At 39.1% G+C, this 25,707-nt stretch overlaps 1 protein-coding gene and 1 long non-coding RNA gene across 2 annotated transcripts in view; both read left to right on the forward strand.

The window, feature by feature from the left end:
• Nucleotides 1-25,422, forward strand: part of LOC138412347 (uncharacterized) — a 40,013-nt gene extending 14,591 nt beyond the window's left edge. The window contains exons 6-7 of the long non-coding RNA XR_011244780.1: nucleotides 16,777-16,834; nucleotides 19,498-25,422. This is a non-coding gene — a long non-coding RNA (uncharacterized lncRNA). The remainder of the gene's footprint in view (nucleotides 1-16,776; nucleotides 16,835-19,497) is intronic.
• Nucleotides 5,189-7,967, forward strand: nkx2.1 (NK2 homeobox 1). Its single transcript, XM_020097967.2, has 2 exons — nucleotides 5,189-6,062; nucleotides 6,760-7,967. The coding sequence occupies exons 1-2, from the start codon at nucleotides 5,696-5,698 to the stop codon at nucleotides 7,437-7,439; spliced, it is 1,047 nt and encodes a 348-aa protein (XP_019953526.1). The 5' UTR covers nucleotides 5,189-5,695; the 3' UTR covers nucleotides 7,440-7,967.
• Nucleotides 25,423-25,707: the final 285 nt, after the last annotated feature.

Raw genomic sequence — 25,707 nt, forward strand, 5'->3', positions numbered from 1 at the left:
TTCACCCAAAAGCTGAGCAAACATTTCTCCTAAAGGGACTGGATTTGCTTAAGCATAAGAATAGGTGGCCAGTAAACATCTCTCACTATAGCTCCATGTAGTCGTCTGGGCCCATGGGCTGCTTTTCCCTTTTGTACTGTTAACTTTTGTTATTCTGAGGCAAGTGGGATGAATGCAAAGACCGGAGCTTAGTTTATGTTCTGAGGGGCAGAAGAAATAATGATTTTTAAAAGTGCAACAGGCTGAATTAAAGGCAGGAGACTGACTCATCTTAAATATTTATTATAAGATAAGTGAGTTGGGGGAAGTTCAGGAGGAGGATTCATTTGATAGGCAGAGCAAGACGAGAAAAAGAAAAAGGCCTTAAACGATGTTTATTTTATATATTACATGTTTTTCATTTACACTGCACCCAGGCCTGTTCAACCACATCTCCACAAACTGTGGAGAAAAACTCCAACAGTGCAGATTTTCATATTGTTGGATATTCCTTCATATACTTGATCCATTTCCTTGTGGCTGTGTCGCCTCATTGAAGCCTCCACAGTCTGGTTTGAATCTTTTATAATGAAGAATATGCTTCAGTGTTTAAAATCATGTCAGTATTTCATCAGTGACGAGGGGGGTCTTCTGCTTTCACGCCCCCTATAATGTTGTTTGCTCGTCCTGTGACCCTGCAGCCCATCGTCCCTGTCACCTGGCCCTTTGTCCCCCTCGCTGGGGCCACCTTGTATCACATATGGAGGGGACTGGCCGAACCCCTCAGCTCGCTGCATCTTCCCTTAAACACTCTTTTTGTCTGTGTGTCTCCCTGTGAATGGACCATTGTCCCCCATCCAAAAGGGACCTAGACAAAATCTTTAGTGTTTCAATTCCCGTGATGTTTAATCAGTCTCTGCGACAAATTTATGAGGTTTAACTGCACAATGGTGTTTTAGAGCATCTTGGGGTTTAAGGGTGACAAAGACAGGCTTTTAGAGGTTGCCATTGGTTTTTTAAGTTGGTCTGAAGAATTGACTGAAAGGGGAAAAGGATGGGTTTGTATTAGCCAGCCCATCCTATAGTTTTACTCACTGCTCTGCCCCACAGGGCCTCTTTTAGCAAAGTTATAAGGTCGACGTAAATAAGGCCACAGGAGCAGTTTTGTCAAGATGATGCGAGGAACATTTAATGTGTATTTGCTTTTACCTCCAGACTTAGACACACTGATTCTATACTTTTCAAATTTTAAAAAACATTTCAAACACTAAAGTCTCCCCATATTGAAAACAGACAGATTCAGTCGTGGGTCGTCTTGGACCATTTTCAGACAGAGTGATCGTCTGGTCAACCGAGACAACAACATCCAACTGTTCATCTGCTCTCCTTACCTCCGGCTTCATTTCTACATCTCTAGCCCACATGGAAAACATAACTTTATGATCGCTGTGTAAATGTGTTGATATGTTATTCAAAGAAAAAGGAAACATGTCTAAATTTAAATATATCTGTCATCTTTCAAAAGAAAAACATAGACATTTATCTATATATTTAATATACCTAATATTAAATATGTTAGACTCAGGCTGTGTTACACTTGCATGTTTGGACATATGTGGTTTGTCTTTTCATGGCTTGTGTATGCATTGGGGTAATTGAGATTGTATTTAACAATAAAGAAACATGTTTTGTTGAAGATGAATAAAATGGGAAGTGAAAAGAGACAAAACATAATTTTAAACCAACACTGATCGTGTAAATCAGACGTGCTGCTCACTGATATGTGTCTAAGTGAAGCTCTTCAGTGCTGCAGTTAACGTTCAAAGACGTGTTTGATTGTTTGAGAGAACTCCTCACTATGATCAATATAAATCACTCAATATAACAGAACCACACCGGAACAAGTTATTATTTATTTACCTATTTGAATCTGACAGTGGTGTCATTAGAAAAACTAAATAATGTATTTCTTATTCTACCTGGTTGTGACTCCTTTAAAAGGAAATATAGTCCAACATCTACATTAGGATTTTCTTTTCTGGTGATGTTTAAGTTTAAAGCATTGAAAGATTTATCAGAGGGAAAATCTCTCATCGTGTAGAGCAGAAATATCTCATGCACAGTTGGGAGCCTCTTCAGTAAATGATCATTGAGAACCATAAAGATGCTCACCAGCTTTCTAGAGATGTTCTTTATGCCTTAAACATCATCAGTAATGTAGACATGTACAATTCTTAACTAAAGAAAAATAAACATCATCAGCTGTACCATGTGCAGCGGAGGTTACACCTGGGCTCATCCTTCATCATATTCAAAATTATATTTAATGAAAAAGGCAAAATAAAATCACTTTATATGGAAACAGATGAACATAGTTTGTTATCTATATGTCCCTCTGTCTATAAACTGTTAAACATGTTTTCTTAGAACCTTCAGCTGTTGTATAATAAAGGTTTGAATAATTATCTGACGGAATTGCACATTTTACACAGATGCATCAGTTGTTTTTCTTGGATTTAAGCTCCCTGACTGCTTCATTTTCTCTAATTTACTTTTACAGCTTTTCCATTTCATGTTGACAACTTTTCCATCTTTAGCAAATACCAACAACTCCTTCATTAAAAGCCGGTAGTGATCCACGCGTCCACTAGATGGCGGAATAAGACCCAGTATAACTTTGGGAATGACCAAACCCTGAGTGTTCTCTGCGGACGGTGACGTGCTGCACATCCACCAGGGGGCGCGCTTTGCTTTTATTCTCAGAATCTTTGCGAGTTTGTCGCTTTGCAGCTGCTGATTGGGCGCAGGGAGGCAGTGACGTGTAGAGTGACGTCATGCACCAGTGCTTCGCTCAAAGGCTGCGTTGCAGAGACACTTCGCTCCAAGTCCTGCGGGAAGTCAGAGAGACATCATCACCACCTGACTTCATGTGTGTGATGGTGAATCAGACCAATGTTCTCCTCTTTCTTTTTCCCACCTTCTTCTCAGCTTCTTCAAAACCAGGAGAGTTTAATGAAAATCCTCAGGAGAGTCACAGACCGTCAGAGCGAAATGAGACAGCTGAATAATTCCAGTGAAATGTTTATATTGATCTAGAGAAACTGTTATTTTCTAATAGGGAATAATAACTTCCCTTCGTTGCCCTACTTATTTTTATTCTCTGGATTATATCATGCACCAATCAGTTCATAAACAACAACCTGCAGCCTCGATAACAAAAGGCTCGATAGCCCCATACCCTCCACTTCACTGTGTCCTCATTATTCTGAGGAATTAGCCGGAACATTTGGACTAATTACCACTAATTGGCCATAATTGCCGTGTGCCAGAACAGGGGAAAGGTTCTGATTGAGATGATTAAGAATGTCTTGCGAAATTCCGTAATTAACGAAGGCATGAGCAAGGTTTACCTCGCGGAACATGCTGTAATTTTAATTGGCTGCGAGTGAAACGCCCGCACCTCGGCTGTGATCCAAGACGGTTCACTTTAGCTGTAACATAAAACCTCGGGCTATATGATAACGTGGCTTCATTAGAGATAATTGTGAGGCAATTGGAGCAAATGGATTGTTGTGGTGTGTGCGCGCATCTTTAAATTGGACCAGTGCGTCTGGAAACATGCAGCGCGCATCAGGTTATCATGCTGACAACATGTAACACACACACACACACACACACACACACACACACACACACACACACACACACACACACACACACACACACTTACATTGATTTCTTTACTCTAACCTCAACCATAGACCCTAACCCTGCCCTAACCTAAAACTAAATTTAAAACATGTCTTTACCTTAAATGTAATTATTGAAATTATTAGGTCATGCTCTTTGTCACACAAAACACATTTCTACCTTGAATACACACACACAGGTTCCCACAGGACTTTGCATTGACTTCAATTCATTCTGGACAGTAACTAACTTATCCCTAAGCTTAACTAACCACAATTCACATGTTACCCCCAATACACACAACCACATACACAGACACAGACACACACACACAGACACACACACAGACACACACAGACACACACACACTCACTGTGACAGCTTGTTGCTGAACATTATTTCTGTTAGGACTGAAACAATGAGCCCAGTTTAATAGTGAACAGAGATGAAAACAGATCACAGTGTTACAACCATAGACTATATAAAGACAGTTACAACAGACCGGACCTGCCACCAGAAGACGCTGTGTATCTTTAACGACACAACCTGCAGCCACAGACTCCTGCTGCAGGAGCTGCTGCTGTCTGCTGCTGCCACACTGACCCTTTACCACACCAACATGCACCTGCTTTATTTCAATATGTTTACTGCAGCTTTACATCAGGCTTCCGCTCGGGTTTGACCCTGACAGCCACAGATTGTGTAAGTTAGATTCTGCTTACTCATCATAACCATTTTGGAACTGAAGAGCAACAAACTGGATGAACAAAAGATGTTGCTTTATCCTGAAATATTCACTGATATGTAAATATACTGATCATTAAAATAAGCTGTTTGCACTTAAATAATATAGACTGCATTTAACATATCCTACAGCAACAACAACAATAATGTGAAATTGTTTTAACACTTTTTTGCTCTAAAATAATTGCCTTCATTTCACGTTTTATTTTTATTAAAACGACGTAGAAATAATCTGATGGCTGTGAGTAAAAGTGATATTTTCCTCTCCAGCTATATTTCTCTTCTCACGCCTCTACGTACATTTGTAGAAAAGAGATATGATGCTATACCATCAAGGTAAGATGCTGCTGGAGGCTCGTGCTTCAACACCTTTAACCTTCACACGAGAGCCTCTCCTCCTCAAGACTGTTGTTTTGTTTATTTGTTCTGTGTGTGTGTGTGTGTGTGTGTGTGTGTGTGTGTGTGTGTGTGTGTGTGTATATGTGTGTACACGTGTGAATTAAGGTAATGATATCAAAAGAAAAAAAAAACTAGGGGGGGTTGTTAATCATTTACGCAGCTACTTAACACGCGGATGTGTATTTATTTACTTATCAGTATCAGTCAATTTCCCTCCCCGCAAGTGCACTTTTGCATGTCTGAGTACGATAAGGCATAACACAAACAATCCTGCAATCACTGGAGGCCTCTCATGGCCATTAAAAGTCAGTAGTTCAACCGAGGAGTGGTTCTCCAACTCTCAAGTCCATACAGGCCTCCTTTCATCAAGAGCCTCTCGTAAACATCACTACAGTTAATAAAGTGCATTGTGGTCACTGCGAACTCGAGGTGCGGCCGCGCGTTTATCAGCGACCAGCAACAAGTCGCCAAATCCAGATGTGGCAGCTGGAGCTGGAGCGGGAGCTGGAGCAGGAGCGCGCACATCACCGCCTGCAGCCGAGCGTTCCTCTCATGCCGTGGTTACAGTGCGAGGGGAGCACATGTCTTGGAAGTGAAATTACGCACGGAGAAAGGAGGCTAGAGCTGTTTTGTATTGTTGCCGATGCCCCGCCTCTGATGGTAGCCTTAAACCTGGCACCCAGCTAAAACAAACCAAAGCCAGCACCGAGCTCCCACTCGATCCAATTAAGGCGGACTTGAGGCGCTCTCCTACGTGTTCATCTACCAGGATCGACGTTGAGACAACAGGAACCAGAGGAGCTTTGGCCAAAAGAAGAGAGGAAAAAAAAGAGAAGGAGAGATTGCCTTGCCTTCTAATTTCTCCCTCTCCAGCCCCAGAACAATGTCGATGAGCCCTAAGCATACGACACCTTTTTCTGTTTCCGATATCTTGAGTCCCCTCGAGGAGAGCTATAAGAAATTAAGCATGGAGAATAACAACTTGGGGGCACCGCTCACTTCTTACCGGCAGCCACAGGTTTCTCAGGCGGCGATGCAGCAGCACCACATGGGCCACAATGGGACTGTGTCTGCGGCTTACCACATGACTGCGGCAGGTGTCTCTCAGCTGTCACACACGGCCATGGGGGGCTACTGTAACGGCAACCTGGGCAACATGGGCGACCTGCCGTCGTACCAGGACGGCATGAGGGGCAGCGCCACGGCCACCGGCTGGTACGGAGCCAACCCAGACCCGCGCTTCTCTACCAGTGAGTATCCCGCACCTGTGCTTTGACTCCGGCTTTGAGTTGCGACTTCTCTTGGGTGAATTTAGCTTATGGTGCAGCGTTTCTGTCAACCGTGCGTATTTACGCGCTAAAGCAGAGGACTCTCCATATCACTCTAGTCTAGATTTCCATATTTTTTATTATTCAATTACTCTAAAATAAAGCTCAACAAAAGTTGATTTAATTCATGGAGGACAACATCTGTAAAAAAAAAAAAGTCTCACTACAGGAGCGTGGCTGATAAAATGTCCCTTTAAGCTTTGCGCGTTTATTCAAGATAATGTATTAACCTGTGTCGACTCTTTCATCGCATTAAACCAACAGTAATGTGCCGTCACTGGTGAACTTTAGCTGCACTTGTTATTTAATATAATTTGTCACTTGTGTATTTATGAATCTGGACTTTGACGCGCATTGTGTGTTTGACATTTATGGATGAGGCACCTGCCTCTGATCGTTTCTCCTTCTTCTGCTCAGCTGTTTGTCAAAATGCGTAATGTTGTTGTGTTGCACTTTATAATTATTAATGTTTGACTGAGGGTTAGGAAATTAAAATGTATAATTGTATCAATCAAAATCTTTCCCTGAACTTAAAACCAGAATTCTCTGTTATGTTCCTCATAAACACAGGTTTGTTGAATCAGTCATTTCATTGTATTTGTGTTCTTTTTCTTCTTAGTTTCTCGCTTCATGGGTTCGTCGTCGGGCATGAACATGGGCAGCATGGGCAGCCTCAGCTCCCTGGCGGACGTGGGTAAAGGCATGGGCTCTCTGTCCAGCACCCCGCGGAGAAAGAGGCGAGTGCTGTTCTCCCAGGCGCAGGTGTACGAGCTGGAGCGGCGCTTCAAGCAGCAGAAATACCTGTCGGCGCCGGAGAGGGAGCACCTGGCGAGCATGATCCACCTCACCCCGACCCAGGTGAAAATCTGGTTCCAGAACCACCGCTACAAGATGAAGAGGCAGGCCAAAGACAAAGTGTCCCAGCAGCAGATGCAGCAGGACGGGGGCTCCTGCCAGCAGCAGCAGCAGCAGCAGTCCCCGCGGAGGGTGGCCGTGCCGGTGCTGGTGAAGGACGGTAAGCCGTGCCAAGGCACCGGCCACACGCCCACATCCTCCGCACAGACTCACCACCAGCAAGGGGGCAACGTCATGATCATGTCCAACAACACGTCCAGCCTCGGGCAGCACCAGGGCCAGCAGGTGGGAAGCACGGGCCACTCTCCGGACCTGGCTCCGCACTCCTCCAGTCCTCCGTCGCTGCAGGGCCAAGTGCCCGGCCTGTCGCACCTCAACTCCCCCGGCTCAGAGTACGGCTCGGCCCTGCAGTGTTCCGCCCTGTTGTACGGCAGGACGTGGTGACAAGAGGCGGCCGCTCAGAGTTCACACCTCGTCAGGACTTCGAGTTTCACCGTGTAAATGTGCGCATTTGAAAAAGAAGCTCCTCTTGCGTTTCCACCTTTTGGAAAAGAACAAAGAAAAAAGACGCGTGACGCACGTGGAAGAAAAACAGAAATGTTCCTGAAACTGCGGAAGTTGAAGGTCTTGGGATTTATTTATGTAAATTATATTGAGACAAGAGAAGAATCACATAAAACCGCAGAAAGAGAAGAAGTGAAGCTGGACAGGGAGGACCGCAGAAAACCGGGTGCTGTTCGATTCCCCCTCACAAACAAACACTTGATGATTTATGATAGAATTTAATGTAAGCCGTAGATCTAGCTTGTATATTTCTGTAAGAGGTTTGGATTTTAGCTCTCTGTTGTACAAAGTTTTTGACGCTATTGACGGTTTGTTGTCGTTTCATTGGTATTTGTACGTTTTATTTCTTTGTAACTTATATAGATATTTGACTTACTACAGAACAGTCCTATTAATAAATTATGGAAACACGACAGCTATAAGCTTTTTCTTGTGGAACATATTTTACGCACAGACCTAGAAACAGGTCTTTGGAACCATCAGGGAATTATTTATTATTACCATCATCATCATTTTTATTTTTATAATAATTATTATTTCGTTTAATCGATGAATATTTGTCCTCTTTTTTTTCAGGAGGTATTTTCTCTCTGGTTCATTGTGATAATTCACTTTTAAAATGCAGATGCAGGTTTTCTGTTTTTGCTGAACGAGCTCAAGTTTTGCAAAGTGACGAAACAAAAATATGAAACCAAAACTCAGACTCCAATTCTGACATGACGGTTAAATAGTGGAGCCTTTTCCTCAGGTTTCTCCTCACACACACCTCAGTGTTATCGTGCAGCTCACACATGCCCTGCAGAGTAAACTCAGCCTCTTTCTTTTCTCGTCCTTTCTGTGTGTGTGTGTGTGTGTGTGTGTGTGTGTGTGTGTGTGTTTGGTGTGTGAGTCAGAAAAGGTGAGGTCTCTCAGCTCCGACATCAAACACACTCGCAGCTTATCGATGAACACCCCTGAAGTATTCTGCTCAAACAGCCGCTCTGCTATCAGCCGCTTTATCAATAATCTATCAGGGAATTGTAAAGAGGCGGCGGAGCCTGATTGTGTCAATAACACACATCTTTTGAAAAGTTAACCTATAAACTGTCAATGCAAGAATGAAAAACAAGTAATTCATGTTTTATTAATTCATTTATAATTATTATATATTGGTAAATTATTGTCCAATTAATAGACACGTGTCTTAATGTTAAATCATATGTCTTCTTGCGACGGAGGTAAAGACAGGAGATTTTCATTGTTGTCACGTGTCCTGAAGTTTTAATTTCCAGTAGTTTTCCGCCTGGATTTTTTTTTTTTTTTTTTACATTTCTAGATTCAAATATTTTTTCTTCATTTAAAAAAAAAATCCATCATAAAAGCAAATTATTTTTGATCATTTGCTACTTTTGTAAACTTAATCTCTGAAAATCTAATCAACTAAACTTGTTTGGGGACATTTTTTAAATTTGATTTTTCAATTCAATTTTGCTTGTACAGCTCCAAATCACATACATTGCATTTATAGGTCACACATTATCTCAAGGCCAATCAGGCCACTGCTTTTCTTACTGTTAGACTGCTTTGTAAAGTCGAGGCCTGACAGAGTTATAGAGAAACACGACGAGCTATGATTTAGACCTAAAACGAGAAAGCAAACGTTCCTCAATCGGTTGACCTACATCTACTACTAACGAGTTAAATAGCATCATCATTATAATAATAATAATCCTAATAATTTTAATAATGGTCCAATTTGTTTTTGCTACAAATAGGCCTAATAAAATGTGATTAATCACCAGGTGTATGTTCCAAATCAGAATCAGAATCAGGATTGTGTTCGGATAAAAAAACAGAGATGTGTTTTTTTATTTATTATGAATAATCAGGATTATTTAAAGTGCAGTGAATTCTTCTCTCACTTGCAGCTGCATTAATGCTCCAGGACCAGTTTGGACCTGACTCGTGTTGCCTCTGAATCCTGTCTCCTCTTTCTGTTTCCTGGTATTTTAAATTTGGGAAATTACATTTGACCTACTACTGAGTTAAAATGGTTCTTTATCCCTTTTTTTTATTTATTTGTTTCGGCCTCAGTGTGTGTGTCTCCTACTGAGAGGTTGTGATTTTTCTTGACTGGATAATTTCTTTGAAACACTCATTTTTATTTTAGACACGCAGCTTTAAAAAAGAAGAAGAAGTTCAATAATTTGAAAGGAAATGTGAGATTCTTCTAGACTCACGTGTCTTTGCCACCGAGCAGATCAAACTCCTCTGAGGAATCTCACCAGCATCACAAACCATCTTCTATGAGGCGTTTCGCTGCGCCTGTTTTGTTGGGGACAGAAGTGAGAAGTTTGGGATTACATTACCATGTCTTTGGCGCCGTGTGTGGTCTTTGTGTGCAGCGTGTAGCTGTTGAGAATGACTTGTTGGAAGCGTGTGTGCTCTCATCGCTTCCTTTTATAGAATCCCACAGTGCAGCTCCACAAGTCCTCCTGGCTTTATGCTGGGCTGCTCTCCCTGAAGCCCAAGCAATTAGTCGCTAATCTCCAGGTAATCATATTTGAGTTAGTGACGGGCTGCATGTGAATTTCACTCGTCGCTTTAGCCTCAGTTTCACTTTCTGGGATTATATATGCGCCTGTTGTCAGTGTCCGTGGAATGAAGTCAGTGTGCAAAGAGAAAATGAAATACGGCTGCGTCTTAAAAAGTTGAGGCTGCAAAAAGAGCTGATTTAAATCCTCATGGAATTTAAGAATACAAATCTCTAAATATTTCATTTTTATTTAATTTTCCCTTTTAAAGTATTAAAGTATTTTTTTTTTCCTTTTTGAAAATTAAGAATAATCGCCTTTTATTCCACTAAAAAATTGAGAATAAATATTTCGAGAGCAGGAGGTAAATCCAACTCTGGCTGCTCTGGATAGAAAAACCTACATCGTTTGAAATGTTTGCAGCCTTTCTTTTGCTTTTAAGACATAAACGCTCTCAGGAGAACGAGGATATAATCATTATACTTTATTAATTGATTAAAACAAAGTACACCATAAAGGTTAGGATGGTAAGAATATCACAATTAAAAAAGGTCTCTTCGCTGGACTCATTATAAAATGGAGGTTGAACAGTTTCGAAGTTTTTTTCCTGTTACATCTCTAACAGGATGAATCTGGTGCTGTCCACGGTGCTGAAATAGATAAATACATGATTTTCCATTATTTACTTCAACATGTAGGTTTACACATCAAATATTTAAAAATCCATTTTCATCACATTGTAACCAGAGACTTGACGGAGTTTCTTTTCACATATGTAGCCATAATAACCATGTTTGGAGCTGAAATGAAATAGTGTCTTCTTCTGAAACACAGCCACTCACCTCAACATTTCATTGCAGCAGGCCTCAGCATTCACGTGCATTACAAACAGCACAATTACACAGCAACTGCAATCACCCCCCCCCCCCCCCCTTTGGTAAATGTTATTGTCAGCTAGCAGCAAAAATCTTTAATTGTCTGACGTTTATCTGCTTCTTCAATCCATTGTGCAAAGAGCACAAACGAGGGTCATTTCGGAACTGAAATATTTTGCATGCAGAGCGAGGCACAAGATGCTGTAATACTTGACCTTTCAGCATAATTGTTGCAGGCATGAAATGCAGCATTCAGAGCAGGCTGAGTGGAGTCTCTTCTCTCTTCCTCCCTCCTATGAACAAATCACATTTTGTACTCCTCCTTTCTTTGGCTTTGTTTTTTTGGGGGTTTTTTTTAGAGGAGAACTTCTCCAGGGCTGGATACCATTCATTTTTATTTATATACTACTACAACAGGGAAAGATTCCTCCATTCAAAGCCAGAAAACTTCAAAATGGATATTTGACATTTTGACAGGTCATTGGATCACTAACACAAGGACACATCATAGGAGAGAGACTGTTGTGAATGATAAAAGATAAATAGTGTTGCATTCCTTTCACCCGATTGTTTAAAAATTATCATTGAAAAGTCTGTAAAGATTTGGTCTTTTACAAAAATGTCAAAGATTCATATTTTTGTCAAATATTTTTTCACTATTTATCTTCTCCACATGGAACAACATTTGAGAACAGGTAGTTTGAAGGTTTCTGGAGAATGTAAGCTTCAATATTCTGCATTGAAATAAGTCATGGACACAATAAGACCACAACATTTAATTAACTTTTAGTTTAGTTGAACTGTGAGACTGTCTCTGCTGAACTTAAATCTGGTTTATGATGTAACTAATACTAAATATTAACTAATACTAAATATTAAATAACTAATATTTTATCATTTAACAGAAACACAGATCTGTTTCTATCATTTCTCTTCTGTCGGATTCTGAAATGACAAACATTTGATTTGTTTGCGTGAATTTGTTTTTAAGCAGTTTGTCATCTGCAAAGAGTTTAACGTCACTGAAACATTGGCTAGTTAAGTTGCCGTGATTAGTTTAGTAGCTGTGGTTAGTTAAGTTGCCATGGTTAGTTTATTAGCTGTGGTTAGTTTAGCAGAAGTGGTTAGTTAAGTTGCTGTGGTTAGTTAAGTTGCTGTGGTTAGTTTAGTAACTATGGTTAGTTAAGTTGCTGTGGTTGGTTAGTTTAGTAGCTGTGGTTAGTTAAGTTGCTGTGGGTGGTTGGTTAGTTTAGTTGCTGTGGTTGGTTAGTTTAGTAGCTGTGGTTAGTTAAGTTGCTGTGGGTGGTTGGTTAGTTTAGTAGCTGTTGTTAGTTAAGTTGCTGTGGGTGGTTGGCTAGTTTAGTTGCTGTGGTTAGTTAAGTTGCTGTGGTTGGTTGGCTAGTTTAGTTGCTGTGGTTAGTTAAGTTGCTGTGGTTGGTTAGTTTAGTAGCTGTGGTTAGTTAAGTTGCTGTGGTTGGTTAGTTTAGTAGTTGTGGTTAGTTAAGTTGCTGTGGTTAGTTTAATAGCTGTGGTTAGTTAAGTTGCTGTGGTTGGTTAGTTTAGTAGCTGTGGTAGGTTTAGTACCTGTGGTTAGTTTAGTACCTGTGGTTAGTTAATTTGCTGTGGTTAGTTAGTTTAGTAGCTGTGGTTAGTTAAGTTGCTGTGGTTAGTTTAGTAGCTGTGGTTAGTTTAGTTGATGTGGTTAGTTTAGTTGCTGTGGTTAGTTAAGTTGCTGTGGTTAGTTAAGTTGCTGTGGTTAGTTTAGTAGCTGTGGTTAGTTAAGTTGCTGTGGTTAGTTTAGTAGCTGTGGTTAGTTAAGTTGCTGTGGTTAGTTTAGTAGCTGTGGTTAGTTTAGTTGCTGTGGTTAGTTTAGTAGCTGTGGTTAGTTAAGTTGCTGTGGTTAGTTTAGTAGCTGTGGTTAGTTTAGTTGCTGTGGTTAGTTTATGGCTGTGGTTAGTTTAGTAGTATAAAACCAATGAGTGCATCCTGGAAACTAAGAAAAAAACACCACCACATATCCATCAGTTGTAATCTCAACTTTATTTTAACTATAGCCTGAATAAATAGTGACAGTGAACCAGAAATATTTAGATATGAAGATGGTCTGATTAAATCATCAGTACTGTGATCTGCTCTCGTCCTGTCAAATAATGAAATACTTTTCCTGACTGTACTCAACTCAACTGAAGCTCACACTGTTTTCATTCAGGTCCTCGTGTGTTTGATGAAAGTATTTGCTTTCATTTGAAAAGATTGAGCTTCTGATTGGAATAAGGATAAGAGTTACAAGTTTGAGTTTAAAATGTGGAGCAGACTTAGATTGAGCTTGTTGGACTGCATGGTTTAACATATAGAGACGGTCCTCAGAGGGATAGAAATTCAAGTGTGTGTGTGTGTGTGTGTGTGTGTGTGTGTGTGTGTGTGTGTGTGTGTGTGTGTGTGTGTGTGTGTGTGTGAAAGAGAGAGAGAGCAAGAGAGAGCTCCAGTTAAACATGCCAATTAGGGGAGGGTGGTGTAAAGCGGACTTGTCATGTGTGTGTACAGTAGCAGCAGGAGTCCTTTAGGAAGCAACGAGCCATCACTAACCCCGTTAACACTGAACCCTCCACACTGACCTCGGTCCTGCTGCTGCCTCCACAGACCTGCACCAACAACTGCTCCTTTTAATGTCCGGGGCTGTCTCTCTTTCAAAAGACGAGACCTGGAGTGAAGTTAAATTGATGTGCATGACATAAACACCAGAGTATCTAAATATCTGTTATATTAAAATGGGTTTTTATTTTATAAGTTAAGTTAATCATGAAAAGTTTTTATGAAATATTAGGAACAGTGATGGATAATAGGGTATTGATACTCATTCAAGTACAAATTTGAAATACTTACTTTCCCTTGAGTACTCCATTTTACTTTACTTACACATTACAGTCAAACCTATCATCTTAAAACACATTGTATTTTTACAGATAAAAGTATTTGCTTCCAAACACTTTATAAAGTAGTTAAATGTAGCTCAAAGTTGCTTCATCAACATCCTGTTTTATAACATATAGTTATAAATCTGCATATTGAGTTTTACTTTCAATATTTTCAACACTGACATTTTGAATGCAGGATTTTAACTTGTTTATTTGTGGTATTGATACTTTTACTTCAGTAAATGACTTGAAAACTTACACCACACCGAGAAGAGAATATAAGAATACTACAGACATCTTGTGGGGTAAGACCCTGTCAAAGCATTAAAAATGTGTAGTTATACATATTGTATATTATTCTACATATATATATATATTTAGTTTTCTTTTTTAAGTTGATGCTGAAATAAGCAGATAATAAAACTTTATACATTTTCTAGTAAAGGGGGAAAACTTGAGAAAACCATCCTATATTCAAACCAGACCTCCAGTCAGTCCATTCTTCTGTGTGAGTGAATAGTGGGGTACGTCTCTTTGCAGGCGTAAAAAAAAAATTCCTTGAATGTTGCTACACAATAAGCAATCAAGATCCCAAAGCCCAGACATTTGACAGCTTAATGAGTTCAGGCTGCAATCACTTTAAAGAAAAGGCCTGGTCTATTTTAACCCGAGCAGAGCCCGTGCATGTGAGCTGAGAAAAGGCGCAGCTCGTCCATTTAACTCACAGCAAAGATGCACATAACTACAGGTTAATACAAATACAGGCTGGAGTCGGATGTAAATAGGTCCTGTGTATTTAGGACCTGTTGAGACCTACATGTTTTGTTCGGCAAACAGGAGGGGGGGTGATATTTGCCCCCTAATGAAATATGTCATTACGAGGAATTCATGTGACACAAAAGGGGCGACAGTCAAAAATTGCCCCACTGCTGTTCAGTAATTATATAGTTTGCCCTGGCAGCGCCTGCAGGCAGGTGGCTGGTCCATCATGCAAATGGTTTGGCTGTGCCGACATAATTAGCCACTGCGAGCCGCTTAAATTAACAATTAGCTAACATGCAATTCTCCTCACAACTCTGCAGTTCTCTTCTTAGGCCAATTGTCACTGTATGTTATTCCGGTCGCTGAATTGCTCAGTAGGACAGAAGACTATGTGATTTCTTACTTGGTCAATTTACAGGCTAAATAAACGGAAATCGACGGAATAAGGACTCGTGTCCTATAATCCCCCTAAAGAGCTACTACTGTGTGTGTGTGTGTGTGTGTGTGTGTGTGTGTGTGTGTGTGTGTGTGTGTGTGTGTGTGTGTGTGTGTGTGTGTGCGCCATAGTGGCACATTTATTTATGTTCAGCAGCTGGTTCACTGCAGCATCTCAGAGATGTCAGGTTTATGTTCAATTGAGGGATGTCAGGGGTAGATATAATACCTTATGATAACATATAAGACACAAGATACGATAGACATATGATAAGATAAGATAATTTAAGATACAATAAGTTACGAAACAATATGGTATAATAAGGTAAGAGGGAACAGGGAAATCAGCTGTTACAGCAGGAAAGAGGAATATATATATGAATATATATGAGTTGCAGACCGGACTGAATACTGCACAGTTAAATGAAGCCGGGTGATTTCAAAGTGCAGACTTGGTGTGTGTGGTCCACTGAGTCGGTTGCACAGCCTTTCTGCTGCAGGAGGGAACGACCTGTGACACCTCTCCTCGGGTGAATTGTTTTTTGATAGTAAAATGGCAGTTTAGCAGAAAGACAGCGGCGTGTAAAGTGAGAGTGAATCAGACTCAGGGGCCACACGCTGCGCCTCAGTCAGCTCCACAAGCTCCTGCTTTTCTAACCTCTGCACTGATCCCCCTGCAGCAGCAAGACCCCGAGCACCGTCTCCCTGCTGCAGGTCCACCACAGCCCACCCACTCTCTCATTGTCCTCGCTGCCCTGGGACATGACACAGGGACAAAGTAGACATTAAGCAACATTAAACCCAGGGACGGGCGTAATCAGGAACCCGTTATCTCTTAATGAAGGAAAACACATGCGGGGCGATACACATATAGCAGGTAATCAATAGAGAGGCTGGACAAAGAGAATCAGGGCTCGCCCCCCTCCTTCTTCCCTAAAAAGGGAAATGCTAATCAATTAGAATCATTGTTTGCTCTGAGACCGTTCAGTCTATTTTCATTAATGACATGTTCATTAAAAGTAATTCGTCCAGGCTACACAGCAACAACATTTGTCTCCTTCCTTTTGCCCTTTTTAAGGAGTGATGGACAAGATACTGGCTGAACTCCAACTCTGTTCTTTTAGAATTTAATCTCAGGCTGAGACTTTATAGAAGAGTTGGAGGTAAATGGGTCTTTACTTCTTATCTGCTGAAGTGTATGTATTTGTATGAACTCCAGACCTGAAGTGAAAACCTTAAACACCTGGTCACTTATATATAATAATATACAAATGATGTTATTTATGTTTTTTAATCTAGTTTTTTAAAAGCATGTTCTGAAATATGAGGAACAGTACTGGAAAGTAATTAGTTGAAGAGATAAACCTATATATTTTACACTGTAGTAGTCACAATGAGCTCAAAGTTATTGATAATACTGACATGATAGTGATAATACACCATTATCATATTATAAAGCCAAATAAAATAACAGTGATAGTGATAATTCTTGCATCTTGAAAATGTTTACATTAACGCGTAGAATGCGTGACCTTAACATGCTTGTTTCTATGGTATTGAAACTCTTACTGAATATTATTAGCTGGTGCTGCTATCATTATTAACATCATTACATCTATCTTGTCTATTCTTTTCATTGTCTGACAGAAATGTGACGATTACACAAATGCTCCTGGTCTCTCTCCCCTCTCTCTCTCTCTCCTCTCTCCCCAACCAGTGGAGCCAGATGGTCGCTCGCCCACGTTGAGTCTGGTTCTGACGGAAGTTTCTTCCAGGTACACGGGAGTTGTTGCTCGTTGTGGGAACTGTTGGGTTTCTGTATAATTGTGAAAGGTCTCCACCTGTAAAGTGTCTTGAGTTATTTTATGTACTATAAAATTAAAAGTGAATTAAATAGAATTTTGGTTCAAGGTAGCTGCATATGTGTGAGTTCAGAATCAGGATCATCTTTGTTGGTCAAATATGTTTCACTTATAAGGAATGTGATGGTTTTAAAGAAATTACCAAGAAATAAACATAAAACTAAGGATGAGGGCAAATAATAAGTTAAAGAATGCTACAAAAATACTTATTAATTATATAATTATACAATTATATATATTATACAATTATTTATAGTGGTGGATGATCTGGGCTGTACAACACAATAGCATGTGAAAAGAAAGTAGGAGATTGAAAACACTAATAAACAACACAAGGAAGTATATATATATATATACATATATATACATATATATATAAAAGCCTGGTTGCTGTTGTTTGACCAAGTGTTGTGTTAAAATGTCATGTTTCACCATGATGATCAGTATGCGATCTCCTTTTACTCAGAGTTGCTTTTACCAAAGGCCCACAACCTCTTGTTGGTTGCTATAGCATTCTCAAGCATCATTCTGCTAAATCCCAACCCCCACATAGACCTGCTCTGCACACTTGTAATAAATTATCCTCAAGTGAAACGACTAAAAACGAGCTGGACCAGAGCTGGACAGGGGCTCTTCACTGAATCATACCTCATAAACATTTTCATTTTTCTGTGTGACTTGACCCCCTGAGCTTTTATACAGTCAATGCATGTGTCTGGGTCTTTCAGTGTGTATCCTCGAAACCTTGCCAACTCCACGCCTCTACTGCTACTGCCGCTCTTATCTGCCCGCTAATGACTGATGTTATGCAATCACATTTTGCAACAGCGGTAGACAAAATCTGTAGGCGGCTGGATGCATCTCATGCAGAGCCTCCTCCTGGTCCTGCGGCCTGAAGTGCAAACATATGCGTCTGGAGCGGTATTGAGAAGAGCACTGATTTGTTGATTAATTAAACATGCTCCCCCAAAAATGCCCACTAAAAGCACACGTTCACAGCGCCGCACCACCAAGTTTAGTGGGGAACAAGTGGAAATTTGAATCAGCCTCTTTATTCTATGAGCCCCATCTTTGCCAAATTGAATGCAGATTGAAAATAATTTTTCAGCTCTTGACTTCGGCTATTCACGGCTCTCTGAATTGGTTTTCCTACTGTCACACTGCCACGCGAATGTAAATAAAAGCATTTAAGTCTGGAGCAAATCCTTCAAATGACTGTGTGGCTATTGACTTGAAGGATATTGTGTCGTGTAAACAGAGGAACCAAAAAAATTGCAGTGTTTTCATTGTAAATAATTTGTTATATTGACTTAATCACTCTCAGTTTTAAAAATCAATCTTGTTTTTTAATCAACGATAAACAGAACAACCGTAAAATAATGAAAACATGAACATCGTTCTCTTGGAGCATCATCCCTGTATTTTAATAAACACTTAATACTTGTATACTTTAATATACTGCACATATATATATATATATATATATATATATCATCATAACAAACTCTTTGCGTTCACCTCCTCCAGTGGATTTCCAGTGCAGGACCGCGCCTGCTGTGTTTTGGCAGAAAATCAATACAGGGGTAGGGGTGGGGGTCGGGTTGTGGGGGGTGGGGGGTGTTGGGGGGGGTCTGTTCTAATCATCTGTACATTTTCCATCACAATCAACAATCAAAGCCAAGACCTGAATCTTTATTTGTAGGCCTGAACTGAACCATTTTCCCACTGTGAAAGGGAAGCTAAATTAGAACCCTTGGCTCCTGTTAGTAGCTCTTAATGGCTCTGATTTGTGAACTGCTAAATGAGGTTATGTAAATTGATGCTGAATGTAGGCAGAGGCCCCCAGGTGACAGGTGCAGTCAGATGAAGGTGGGGGCAGGGATGGTGTCATGAAATGAGGAGGTGGGGGGGGGGTAACATATCAAGATGTATTCATATAGGGGTCGACCGAGAGGCAGATCAACAAACTGAGGTGTAAGAAAAAATAACTGTAGGCCGAGTGCAGAGTTCAATTTACTCATATTCTAAACAAATCCTTGAAAATACAAAAATCCAGTCACTTCTATTCAGACATGAGGATTTAACTCCACCACCTGAGGGAGAAAGTAGATTCCTCATGTTTGAACTGTTTCACTATCTTCACAAACAGATGTTGTACTTTTACCCACAATACTTATTTAAAATGCATAGAGGGCAGATAAGACGTCTGATAAAGAGTTTAAAACATATTATAGTTAGTTTAAAACATATTTTATTAGTCGAGATGTAGAATGGCATTATGATATAACACAGTTGTATTTATATGAATATGTCTCAAAGGAAGAAATTACAATTGTTAAAATTGTCTGTTTATATGCTCACAGATGGTAAATTGAGGGGTTGAGCTAAAATCAGATTCATTTCTTTAAAACACAAAAAATCCTTTCATGTTTATAAAATAGTCATATAAATAATTTTTGTAAACTCTGTATTTTATCAGAAAAAAAAAAATACTCCGATTACATAACACTGTAACGGGGGTTATCCTGCTCCATACCATTATCCATCATTTGTTTGTCACATGTTTCATGTCTCAGCTGATGCTGGCAGACGGCCCATGTTTCAGACGCATCTCCATAGTTCTGACTGAGGATGTGATAACAAGGGAACCATCAACACTCAGCCTCTCGGGGAAAGACTGCTCTGTGATTGGAGGACTCTCACTCCCTGCACTTCACTTCGGCCATTTAGGCTCCACCAGTTCCTCTCTCAGACGCAGCGAGGACCACGTACAAGTCTCCAGTGACCTGGTCTGTCTTTACTGTAGGACTCAGTGCTGTCCATTTGTGGGACAAAATACTCTGCGAGCTTTACTTGTATTTTTGCAGTCTTCTACTCCACTGCATTAATTGACAGCTGTAGTCAGAGTTGTAGCTAGCATTACGTTCTCAGTTCTTGCTCTGGGTTAACGACACGAGGAAGAGTTGCAATTTCCGCAAGATACATTTTTATTTCTTTATATTTAGTCAAACTTTGCTACTGAGTTTTTTTGGGGGGCAGTGGAAAAAATGCCAAACTAAACACTTGAATAATATCATCTTTTCCATTTATGTGGTGAACTTCAGTTACAGAGCAACACATTCATTTAGGGACATCTTTCAGGCCACTGTGCAAATGTAGCTTCAGTAATCAACCCTCTGTTTGCTTTGGGTTTCCATTATCTCCTGAGGGGAATAACTGGCTCTGTGGCTGTAAAAAGCTCCTCTGTGTTAAACAGCTAACTTTGCCTGTCACACAGTGCTGGGAAGTGGGTTCATTTCTGAAGACAGGTTCCTGCTCCCTCTTAAAACGAAGCTGATGAGAGCCGTGGGAGTGAAGCTTTACGCATTAAAACTCAAACAGTGAACCGAAAGACACCAGAGAACCTTTCTACGTTCATCGCAGCAACTCCTGCCACAATCACGTGAAAATAACAAGAACATACTGAGTACCAAGAATCTGAGCCAGAACTTTTTACAAATGTAATGCTAGTTATAGTACTTTTTTAGGTTTAAAGGCATTAAAAAAAAGTAAAATTAAAAGAATTAAGTTAAGAATTGATTGAGCTTGAAGAAGCAAGTTTAGTAAATAAGGAATTTTCTTAATTGGTCTTTATAGGAACTGAATTAAATGTGTACCTCCATTGGTAAGTTTTAAATTAGCATTTACTGGAGATTTGCTGCTGGTTTCCATCATAAATGTTTTCTTCAAACCAAAAAAGGTTTTTTCAACGCTCAGCAAGGCATGCTGGGAAGTCTGTAACTAGTTTTGTTTCTTTTAAAACCGAATTCAATGTTGAGTGAACTCTCAGTTTATCCACTCAATTCATGCATTCAGAGGAAAATTGGGACCATCATCAAGATTAATAAAACTGATGAAGCTCTGTTATTTATTTATTTATTTATTTATTTATGGATCTTGTCATGTGACAGTTTGCTCGACGTCTGAGTCGAATGGTGCTTGTGTAATATCACCAGCTTTTAGATTTGTTTTTTCCAGTTGTGTTCCATGGCCTTGTCAGATATGAGTTAACTGTAGAAAAAAAAAAAGATTTACGGTGAGTAAAAAGGCCTTTAATGGAAACTATGAGGGCACAGGCCAGGTAAGAGACCTCTTGAATCGCCTCATACATGTAAGGAAACATGTGCAAATCTGATTAAGCGACTGCACATGCAGAAGCTTGAGTGCTGGTGGCCATGCATCTTCCTCTCGCTGATTGGAAATGTGGCAGGAACAGCAGTGTGCAGCGATAAAAGCCAGCTAATAACTTTACGAGGATCCTTAGCGCTTTGTCCATATCATTAATGCTCTTCAGAGTCAGAAGTGGTTTAAAGCAGTAACCTGCCTTTCTACACTCATGGCTAACTTTCAGTGGAGGCTGCTCTGCACCAGTGTGGTAGTTTCCCCTTCACATTAACTCAGCTGTAAAAACCCTCAGGACAGTTATCGGTCAGTTCTGGCTTTCAAAACCACTTTTAACCAAACTGTCTCTTATGCATGAATCCAGACAAAGAGCTGGATCCAGGAATCTAATTTTCAGCTACTTTAAAGTTGCAGTTTTCATAAAATTCCCCAGGGAACAATAATAACTGGGGACTGATGAGTGTGTGCAGTTTGGTGCAGCTTGTTTGAATTGAAGGGGCCGTTGGGCTTTGGCATTAGGTATGTGCTCCACTGAGAACTGTTCTAATCCACTCATGTTACCATGCTAACCAGGCAGTTACATATCTCTGTTAATATTGGATGGATTTGTATTGAATATGGTATAAATGTTCCTGGTGCCCAGAGGATGAATCCTAAAGACTTTAGTGATCCCCTGACTTTTCCGTCACTTATCCAGTGACATATCTTTGCACCTGCAATATGGACCGGGACATTTTTCCAATGCAGGCAGTTCATCAAAAACCATGTTTTTAAAATCACATTTCAAATTTGTCCCAGACATGAATCTCAAAGCTATTAATAAATATAGTCATTTAACTTTTAGTTCAGTTATCAGATGTCATTAGATTCTGGGTTTTTTCATTATTCTAAATTTAACATTTCTTTCCTCTGCGATGTTTTCCTGCTTCAAGTCTTCCTATTTTTTGAAAAATACAAAGTGGCCGTTAAAAACATCAGTCGATGGTGATTCCAAGCAACATGTCCGACATGTTCAGCTGCTGTGAGGAGCTCAGTCCTAAGCCCACTGGAAAGGAATACATTTAATTATTCCCCTCTCAGTAAAACGAGACAAAACCTTCCCACTGCAATCCACTTGCCTCTCCACATTGTGCTCGCTCTTTCTCCTGACCCTCCCGTCTGGCCTTCACTCTGTCTCATGCTCTGTCAACATCATCTGCCGCGGAGCAGACGGGCTCAAAAGCAGACCTTTTTACTTTTCCTGCAGGTGGCTGATGTGACTGAGGCAAGTGGCAAATCCCTCTTCACTCACTACCCTCCTCCTACTCCTCCTCCTCCTCCTCCTCCTCCTCCTGCTGCTCCTCCACAACTGTGGTTCCTGTACAACACAAACTGCCTCGCTCTGCCAAGAACACACTCTTGTGAACCAAAGTAGACAATTTTCTATAAAGTTACTTGGAGAATACAAAGCATCCTGTGTATCAACAGTTAATAAACTGCATCATTCGGAGAGATTATATTTGAGTTCTGCAGTATTTCTCAATTCCTCTTTATTCTCTGTGTTTTGTCTATGGTTTGTATTTTGAATTTATTTTCTTCACAAACAAATGTTTAAAAATGAGATACTTGTACCACTTTACTCAAACCCCCATCTCGACTTCATCAGAAGTGTTTAAACACTAGACAGATGATATCTAACGTATTTTAAATGTAATTGTATGTAGGTATTAATACATAAATGTTTATGAATGTATTTGTTATCAACTACAATTCCTTCTGTAAAGTAACAATAGTTTACATAAACACAAATTAAATGATTTATGAAACAGTTGTTATTAAGGTTTCAGGAAATAGTATTAATTAATCATATTCATTAATAAAGTATTTACTTATTTCTGAAACTACAGTTTCTAATTAACTGACGAGTGAGTTACTTTATAGTTGAAGAGTTTACATACAAAACAATCAGTAGATTGTAAATTTGATGTGCTGCCATGCATAGAATTATATAATAATGCTATGATACAATACTAATGGTTCACATTCGGTATATATGAATATTGTACTTTTGTTATTTGGAGAACATTTTGTTGCCAGTTTACTTTTATTTAACAAAAATACAATGAAACTGTATTTGCCAATTTAAATAGAAGAATCAAAATGTAAAAATATCCCCACTCCTTAAATCAAATGTCCCGCGTTGTCAAGAGAAAAATAATAATCCTGGTTCTTGGCTCTGCATTAAATTAAATATTTCTTTTTTATTTCTGAGCTCCTTGCTGTGTGAGAACATCCAGTAATGGCTCAGCATGTCAACCGTGTCAAGTGTTACAGTTCCCTTCCTGTTTCAGGGGGAAAAAATATCACCCCAGAGTTGAATTGAACTAAAAAGGCTTGTCCTCAGACCCCTTCCTAAAATGATTAACCCTTCCACTGAGTATTATTGAGTTCTGAGTGGTTGCGCTTTCTCATTGCCCGTAATTGTTCTTTTTCTGTTGTTGCCTTCATCAGTCTCTCGCCTCATTATATGAAAAGAAGGGAAAAATGTCTGAATAGAGGAGGGAGATTTTCCCACAGTCACTCAACACAGAAAAATACGCCATTGTGGCCATGGTTCCCATCCCGATGCCCTGCTGCACAGTCGGCCGTTCTCTGAGGGACAGTGTTCGTATAATTGAGTGACCATTCTTTCTCCTGCAAGAGATGGAGAGTACAGTCAAACACAGACACACATGTCCCACTGGAGTCAGTCCAGTGTCCAGGTAGCCAGGTCTGAAGATGTCCTTTAGTCTGAAGCTTCTCCTGTATCAACCTGTACCATCCATTTACTGACTGACAAATAACTAAATAAATACAAAAAACAAACCACAACCAAAACAAAGTAAATGTAGAGTAACAGTAAGGTAGAAGTTTATAAATCTGACATTAGATGAACAAAGAAAATGCAAAGGTGATCAGAGAAGTTTTGCTCTGTTTGTTCCTCCAGTGAACGAAGGTAAAATGTCAGTTATGAGAATTTGTTATGAGTTTGTCATTTATAAATGTAAAAACTGAAATTTCCAACCTTTAAGGTGGTTTCATATATTGGAGAACCTATTTATTAGACTGCATTAGGATGTACTTAATAAACAGGCAACTTATTGTTACGTATATTAGACAATCTAATATTTGTTTTATATGTCAGTGCTAAATAGAGGAGACTTACTAAATGTATAAATACTACATATGTGTAATGAATAGATAAAATGAAGATATTGAAATTAAGAACAGTATTTCTATCAACATTTTAAAAACAGTGACAAAGCAAGTTAAATAAAGATCCTGCTACTTTACATTTCTACTCCATCACTTTTTAAATGAGAATACTGAAGCATTATTACATGATAATATAGATATGGCTCCTAATTACTTTAAAAATTAAGATTTGACATACAAAATGCAAAATGCTCAGCTAAAACATGATATTATACAGGGAATCATACCCAACAGCATAGATGAGTAGGAATGAAATGATTCGATTATTGACAGAAAATCATTTGACCACTATTTTGGAAATAATTGGAATTTGTTTTTCATGTACAATTTAAATGATTATATATTTGAGGTTTATTCTTCTGGTTGGATAATTATGAACATAAATTTGTAAGAAAGGTTACAGCCTTTTATGATAAGTGATAAATAATTTTATCTTAAGCTAAATCTGTGAAAAACATCATCTTATCCCTTCTTCTGAAATGAGAGTTTGCTGCTTCTCCTTGTCATATGAAACTATAACCTGTAGTTGTGAGGGACAGTTTGAAATTGATATAATTTTTATATTTTAATCAATAATGAAAATGCAAAACATTATCTGTAAATTCTAAAATTACAAAAGTTATTTTTCTGCATACAAATAATATGCATTTGTTATTAAACACGGCAGGACTTACATTTTAAATGTTCTCCTTGTAACAGACAAGAGTATTTTAACAGTGTGATATTTGTGTCATTTTTCACCAGAGCTATATTCTATTCTATTCTATTCTATTCTATTCTATTCTATTCTATTCCATTCAACTCTACTCTTCTACATTCTATTCTACTCTATTCTATATTACTCTACTCTACTCTATTCTACTCTAATCTATTCTATTCCAATCTACTCTACTCCATTCTATTCTACTCTATTATATTATATTATATTCTACTCTATTATACTATACTATACTATTCTCCATTCTATTCTATTTTATTCTATTCTGTTCTATTCTACTCTACTCCATTCTATTCTACTTTACTGAACGATATTGTGTTCTATTCTATTCTACTCTACTCTATTCTACTCCATTCTATTCTATTCTACTCTATTCTATTGTACTCTGTTATATTCTACTCTACTCCATTCTATTCTACTCTATTCTATTCTATTCTATTCTATTCTACTCTACTCTACTCTGCTCTATTCTATTCTACTCTACTCTTCACCATTCTATTCTACTTTATTCTACTCTATTATATTCTGTTCTATTCTGCTCTACTCTACACCATTCTATTCTACTCTACTCTACTCTACTCTATTCTGTTCTATTTTGTTCTATTCTGTTCTATTCTACTCTACTCTATTCTATTCTATTCTATTCTATTCTTCTCTATTCTATTCTTCTCTA

Source organism: Paralichthys olivaceus, chromosome 12, assembly GCF_024713975.1.
Source record: "Paralichthys olivaceus isolate ysfri-2021 chromosome 12, ASM2471397v2, whole genome shotgun sequence".
Classification (NCBI taxonomy): Eukaryota; Metazoa; Chordata; class Actinopteri; order Pleuronectiformes; family Paralichthyidae; genus Paralichthys; species Paralichthys olivaceus.